Below are 7966 nucleotides of genomic sequence, written 5' to 3' on the forward strand. Positions count from 1 at the left end.
ACATAGAGAACATCCCATCCTCCTACATAGTATTATGCAGGGGAGATGTTCTCAATTCACGAGGGTAGTATGTTGTGGGTAGACGTGGATAAGAGATTCGGAGTCGAGTTATTGTGAGCAAGAGATCCGGAGTCCTACTTCTAAAGTTCTACTCCTTTTCGTTCTCCAATTCTTCACTTCATTAAAGACAAAAATCCAATCATCTATCCATTTCACCAACACCATGCATCGACGATGGGAAAGCAACGATGTCGACGATCTCAATTGTGGACATGTAGCGATGAACCTCACAATCTTCACTAACAGCACTGCTCATCTGCTCCAACGACCTTAGTTGCAAATAGCGGTGGCAATTGAGCGGGTTGGGTTGGGTTTGGTTTAGGTTGAACTTCAACCCAACAAATCTAATCTGCTAACCCATTAATGACCCAGTTATATAAAACTAAATGGGTTAGGTTCAACCCAAACTCACTTTAACCCAATACAACCCGCCCAAACCCCTTAATCTTATAATTATGGACTTAGAAAACAAACTCTCTCTCTCTTAACAAATAAGTTGGTCATAGCTTGGTGGTAATTGTAGTTACTATTTATACAAGTAGCGAAGGTTCAAATTACATTACATGCATGTCATTTTTACACAAGCGGCAAAGCCATTTTACTATGTTTGGATTTCAGGTTTGACTGAACCACTTAGGTTCAAACCGGTTAGACCAACTTAAACTATATAATTGGATTATCTTCAAGCTAAACACATCAAGGGTGGTTGAACCGTTTAGATCTGGATCAATCCAGTCGGACCGAACCAGACCGGTTCAGTCAATGGTGGATTGACTAGGACCAAACCATATTAGGTTTGTGCACAAGTTTGGGACTAAACCGACTGACTCGAAGCGGGTCAACATAATTAAATTGGGCCGGTCCGGGTTCGGGTTGGGTTGTGTGGATATTAGTCGGCTGAATGGTCCAGACCGGGAAAAGCACGTGGACAACGAACCATCCCGCTCGAAACCATTTCGGATTTGGGTCAATTTGGATCGGCTTGTATTGGGTTGGGTCGGACTATGTGAATATTGGTTGGACCGGACGACCCAAATCGGTTAGAGCAAGCGGTACCAAACCATCCCGCTCTGTGCCTATTTCGGATTCGGATTGACCCAAATTGATATCTACTAGATCGGGTCAGACTGCATTGAACTGGTCCGAACTCGAGTCAATTTGATTTGGATTTATGTTGGGTGAAGTGTGTTGATTCAAGACAAAATTAAATTTAGTCAATAATTAATAGAAAATTAATGCATTAATTATAAATCATTAATTCACATGAAGAAAACTAAAAAAAGGCAAATGAATTAATACTTATGTTTGTAATGGTTAACCCAATGGCTATCCACAACCCAACCCATTTAAATGGACGGGTTGGGTGATGGGTTGATCACACAACCCACCAAGTAAATGGACGAATTGGGTGGATTAGGTGAAAAATTGCCACCCCTAGTTGCACACTTGCAAACTTTGCACGGTTGTACCTCCACTGTTCTAGAAGGCCTTTCTTGTCTGGCACCGGCAAGTGACAATCTGACAAGCGGCAAATTTGCAATTCAAGTATACAGATTGCAAAGATAATTTTTTCTTCGTTTTTTCTTTTTTTCCCTTTTTATTCTTCCATTCTTTCCATGATTTTTTTTCTTATTCACCAGATTACTGAATAGTGATTACTGATTTCCACAATGAATGGTGATTACCATTTGTATTTTTTTCTTACCTATCGAATTATCTGAGTAAGAATATTGTTTCATGTCTGATGATGTTTGTACAATGTTCTGATTTAGGTTTCAGTCGACCCTAGGGGTGTACTGAATTATAAAAACCCCTAAAAAATTCATTTATTCGGTTTTATCATAGTTCGGTTTCAATTGGATTTAATTGGTTTGATTTTAAATTGAACAAACCAAATGCTCAACCGCACATCAAAAACATCTCCTGCACTTGGTATTGTTTTTCATTTCCAATACACGGTGGGACAGAGACCGAATCTGATCTTCACACTTGGCGCCTCACAAGCGCCTCATCCTATCATTCATTGGCAACATCTACTCGTTCTTATTAATTATTATTTACGGGAGATGTTCCCAATGCATGGTACGCTTATTTATGAGGAGCAGATCCCTTCACGGTGGGACAGGGCCGTGAGGTGCAAATCCCAATTCGAAGGAAGAGAGTTCGAGAGACACGTTTTAGGAACTGGCGCCAAAAATAAGGGAACCGGCGAACCGCCGTTAAGGAAACGAGTTCCGTTAGTTTTTTAAAACTGGAAGGATCAAACGACGTGGCGAATTTTAACTGGAGGGTATATGTATCCCGTGAACCGACGGGTCCATAGGATCAAGCGGTGGCACTCCACGGCCTTACCAAGATATACTGTACGTACATTCTCTTCGTCAATTCTACGTGGATTGCTTGCTTGTAGCCACAGGCACAGCCAATTACCAATTTCATCTATAGCAATGCCGCCGCGGCCATCTTTCAGAACTGTGTGATATTCATATCCCTCTACGTGTATTGAGCACCCATAAATCTGAGACCGCCTTTCGCTCGAGTCGAGCTTTCAAGTTTGCACTTCCTGTTCTTGACACTCCCCCCACACAAACATCTACTGGAAGAATGTTCGGCATTAATGATCTCTTCGCCCGAGCGTTAGATTCCGACCAGCGCATTTGCAAAAACAAGAGACCCCTATTAGTCCTGCTTGCTTCCTTCCTACTAGTTGTTACCGTTATTGGCGTCATCGCCAGGGTGACCACGCACAAGAACTCCAGTAGCGACAACAGTTCCTTGGCTCACGCCATCCTCAAATCCTCGTGCAGTAGCACACTATATCCAGACCTATGCTACTCCGCAATCGCCACTGTTCCCGGTGCGATGGACAACCTTTCTACCCAGAAGGACATAATTGAGATGTCTTTGAACATCACAACCACCGCTGTCGAACACAACTACTTCACCATAGAGAAGATCATCGGTAGCAAGAATCTGACGAAGCGAGAGAAGACAGCACTGCACGATTGTTTGGAAATGGTGGACGAGACCCTGGATGAGCTCCACAAGACCGCCGACGACCTGAAAGACTACCCCAGTAGCAAGAAGTCGATATTCCAGCATGCAGACGATCTCAAGATTCTAGTCAGTGCGGCCATGACGAACCAGGAATCGTGCATAGACGGATTCTCGCACGATAACGCCGATAAGGATGTGAGGAAAAAACTACTGGCGGGTCAGGAACACGTGTACCGCATGTGCAGTAACGCACTGGCCATGATCAAGAACATGACGGACACGGACATGGCGCAGGAGCAGTACAAGGCGGAACGTCGAGTGGAGGAGAGCAGTGAAGAGTTTCCAGCGTGGTTGTCGTGGGGGGATAGAAAGCTTCTGCAAGCATCAATGGTGGAGCCGGATGTGACGGTAGCGGCGGATGGGAGCGGGCATTATACGACAGTGTCGGAAGCGGTGATAGCGGCACCGGAGAAGAGCCATAAGAGGTATATAATACGGATAAAGGCGGGAGTTTACAGAGAAAATGTGAATGTACCAAAGAAGAAGACGAATATAATGATGGTGGGAGACGGGAGGATAAACACAATTATCACAGGGAGACGTAGCGTTGTTGATGGGAGCACCACCTTCCGCTCTGCCAGTGTTGGTTAGTGAATCTTATCATGCATGTTTCTTTTCAGTTTTTCTTTCTGACTAGATATCTCCATAATCCATACAGAGGGTTCTACTTAATTTAGTTAGCTAGTTAACCTAGCGATAGTAAACAACAGGGACGACTGATCTAGTTAAACAATAATGGAATAGTGGTGTTTTTATAGAGGTGAGGAAGGGGGGAAATTACCAGTTGCTTGCTTCTGGTAATTGAGGTGGATCGACCCTTATACGCACAAGCATCACTCTGTAGAGTTGTTAATTTTGTCGACCAAGTTGAGATAAAAGTTGAATTATCTTCTTTTTATAAACAATAAATTTTATTGCCACCCTTCTCTTCTGATGGAATCCGTGATCTGCGTAAATGGTATCGTGATTGACGGGAGAGTAAGGACGAAGAGGTAGAGGTGAAACTGAAACCTCTTCTTGATGACTTGATAGACAAAGTGGAAGAAAGATGCTTATTAATTCTGTTACATTTTTTGGTTTTATCACAGTCAGTGCACTGACGCGGGACTTTATCATTTGATTCCACAGCCCGCTGAACAGTCATGGCGTTCAGCTAATCCCACTTCCACAACATGGGGCAGCTCATCCCCAAACTGGTAACCTCTCCAACCCTGACTGGAGTAGGAGATTATTCCTTCTCAAATATTTTCTATAAACCAGCTTGACATCTTACCAACTGAGCTAGTTGGTACCTTTGATCGCGCACGAACCTTCGGAAAAAGTGTTGGTTGATTTGTCAAAAGAGATGGGGAGCCATGTCTTTTCTCAATATCATCTTCACAATCGTTCTGCTATGACCTTTAATCACGTCTAACCAAGGGATCAGGGCTGCGACTTGGACGGCCCAACCTAAGCACATCTTGTTCGTGCAATGGGAACATCTCCCCATCACAAGTACGGGAGATATTCGCAATGCGTGGAGGGATCTGTGCATTCTAAGTCAGGTTTGGGCATGAATACCATGCCTAGGGCTTTCTCAAAAAATACTGGCCCCATCATGATTCATGATACGGACTCGATAATATATTTTGTATAATATATAATTTTTTATTTCCCTTTTCTTTATCGAGTTATAGTATGATCTTTTATTATTTTTGAGTTTTAAGGTCTTTTAATATAGAATAATCAATTTTTCATTGAGTAGAAAAAGAAAAAAAAATCTTTTTACATGAATTTAGTTTCACAGGCTTGGACTCAAGTCAAAACACCAATCCAACATTTTTTTGGTCTGGCTAGAACCCGATCCTACCTTAATTATTATATATATACTATTTTTTTGTTATACATATATATACATATATTGATGAATCCGACTTGATAATATAGCATATAACAAAAAGTATATTTTATATAATATATATAATATATTTTTTCTTTGCTTATCTTCCATTTTTTGAATTTATTGTGAGATATTTCATTATTTCTTGGTTTTGGGGCCCCTTGATATAAATAAATCAGTTTTTTATTAAGTTAAAAAAAGATATTTTTTCCCAAATTTTTAACCAAGCTTTAGTCTCATGCCTGGGCTTTGGGCTTTATATGAGCACTAGACTCAGACTCAAGACCTAGGCCTGATGTCAGGCTAGACTCTGGCTGGGGCCTAAATGTTTTATGTTGATATAGAAACAAAGCCCGGCCCAACCCCAACCTAGCCCTGCCCACAAATTAGTCTAGTAAGGACCTCTGAACTCCCATTTTATCTTGTTTATTTGCCTTCTTTTCTTCTTTGTTGCATAAAACAAGCAAGAATTGTTTTTTACAGATGACATCTCCTTCTAGTTGCTTCCTTATATTAACACTTTATTTTATCCTTATTTTCTACTTTTGTATTCTTTACGGGCTTTGTTTCATTTTTTATTTATATATATTTTATGTTCAGTTTAAAGTGGAGGTGGGAATCAATTACTTGAGACCCGACATAACACTACTGAATTATCATGTAGGCACCTTTTAACGTATTCAAATCATGTTGTTGGTCTGATTTAATTTCAAACGACTTTTAACACATCAGTGGTGTGCATGGGAGCTTTGGAGGTATCAAGAAATCATACAACCTAACAGCCTACCCATACCTTGTGCATGGGAGCTTTGATAGCATATCTAAGAAGGTTGAACCTAAAAGCTTAAACGTTTATTATGACATTTTTTTCAACATGGAGTCTCCACTTCAATAGTCTTATGGTGCCTAATACTGCTTGTATGTTTAAAATTACAACACACAATATAATTTCAGATCATAACACAACATTTTATATTATTTTGTATGTATTTGTGTTGTACATATTTATATTTATACTCCTTCTATATTGAGCTTAATATATAACTAAATACTGTATTCCCGTCATGTTTGCACGTTTTTTGTTTGCAATTGATCCCCTCTCCAATCAGATACCCATTTCAGTCTAAATATGTGTGTTGCCTGTCTAGGATGATAATGAATATCTCCTTGGTATATATGAGAAAGGATTAGTTTAATGTGATGACTGTTTTATTGGCTGAATGAATCATTTCTCACCATACCAGTTATACCGTACATATGACCCATGGTCTATGACTAGTGTGAAGCAAAATGATTGATCCCACAACTTAGGTAAAATAGCTATCAAATTCAACTAATCAATTCTCTTATATGAGGTACGAATTAACTGCAATTGATGACTGTGTTAGGAGCTGTTTAACCAATAATAACGCTCCATGCCTTGAATGCAGATTGGAGTGATTGTGGGGTATACACTTGATGGTTGATATTGGGCATTATTATTGGTTATAGTCTCCAATACAAGCATCAAGTTCAGCTAATCCGGATTTACTTGGATGCACTTTCTCTTACATTCCTTGATAAGTGAATTTATAGCTAAATAAAGAGAATCCGGATTTGGTACTCACAAGACAACCCTCACATTTGTTTGTAGCCCATAAAAAAAATATATACAAATAGAGAGATGTTGCTCATGCACGGCTGTAAAAGCTTGTGAAGAGGATCTGGGAACCAAATCTGAATTCATATCAAGAATCAAAGGGTCTAATTGGTTTTGGGACCCGATTCAAGCCCAATTCATTTGATACTGGGATTCGGACTCATCAAGCAAGTCTGAAGCATTACCCAATTAAATAGTTGTCCAATTCAGACTTGTCACTTCCACCGGTCACCACCACCTGAAACCCCGCCTTGGTGCCAGCTTGATGGGGCCGCTGTAATAAATCAGGGCCGCTTTAACCATGCGCTATGATATTATTATCTTATCGAAAGTGAATAGGGGAATAATTTTCTTTTCCTTTTTTTTAATAAATAAATATTTGTACCCAGTATTAGTAATTTGGATACATGTATTAGTAGTGATGTATTGAATTTGCGTTGCATAAAAAATTCAAAATCAATGCAGCTGCGGTGGGAGAAGGGTTCTTGGCTCGGGATATAACGTTCCAAAACACGGCCGGACCGTCCAAGGACCAAGCGGTGGCACTCCGTGTGGGGTCTGACAAATCAGCATTCTACCGATGCAACATGATAGCCTACCAAGATACACTATACGTACATTCTCTTCGTCAATTCTACGTGGATTGCTTGATCGTAGGCACCGTGGATTTCATCTTTGGCAATGCCGCGGCCATCTTTCAGAACTGTGATATTCATGCCCGTCGACCCAACCGCGGACAGAAGAACATGGTGACGGCCCAGGGACGGGACGATCCAAACCAGAATACGGGAATCATTATCCAGAAGTGCAGGATAGGTGCAACCTCGGATTTAAAACCCGTCAAGCGTAGTTTCCCAACATATCTGGGAAGACCGTGGAAAGAATATTCCAGGACCGTCATCATGCAGTCATTCATCACCGATGTCATCCATCCAGCAGGATGGCACGCCTGGAACGGGAATTTCGCACTCAACACCTTGTATTATGGAGAGTACCAGAACACGGGAGCTGGCGCTGCAACAGCAAAGAGGGTTAAGTGGAAGGGGTACAAGGTGATAACGAGTGCTACGGTGGCTCAGCAGTTTACAGTTAAGAATTTTATCTTGGGCGATCATTGGTTGGGATCCACTGGCTTTCCCTTCTCCGCCGGTCTCTGATGGTTTTTCCATGTTTCTTTTGCACTTCCAACACTAAGCATAATACAAGTGTGCGGGTCATTTAAACTTCATCATTGTCAAGGGTCACCGGATTTAAATATAATATCTATCTATTATATATAAAGCCCTATGCTTGACTTGGTTTTGGTGCAGCAAATAAAATTATTTATCACA

At 40.9% G+C, this 7966-nt stretch overlaps 1 protein-coding gene across 1 annotated transcript; it reads left to right on the forward strand.

The window, feature by feature from the left end:
• Positions 1–2225: 2225 nt before the first annotated feature.
• Positions 2226–7966, forward strand: LOC148842060 (pectinesterase-like). Its single transcript, XM_088956859.1, has 2 exons — positions 2226–3703; positions 7101–7966. The coding sequence occupies exons 1-2, from the start codon at positions 2665–2667 to the stop codon at positions 7790–7792; spliced, it is 1731 nt and encodes a 576-aa protein (XP_088812985.1). The 5' UTR covers positions 2226–2664; the 3' UTR covers positions 7793–7966.

This window comes from Nelumbo lutea, chromosome 8 (genome assembly GCF_056320005.1).
Source record: "Nelumbo lutea isolate HS-2025 chromosome 8, American lotus-T2T, whole genome shotgun sequence".
In the NCBI taxonomy this organism is placed as follows: domain Eukaryota; kingdom Viridiplantae; phylum Streptophyta; class Magnoliopsida; order Proteales; family Nelumbonaceae; genus Nelumbo; species Nelumbo lutea.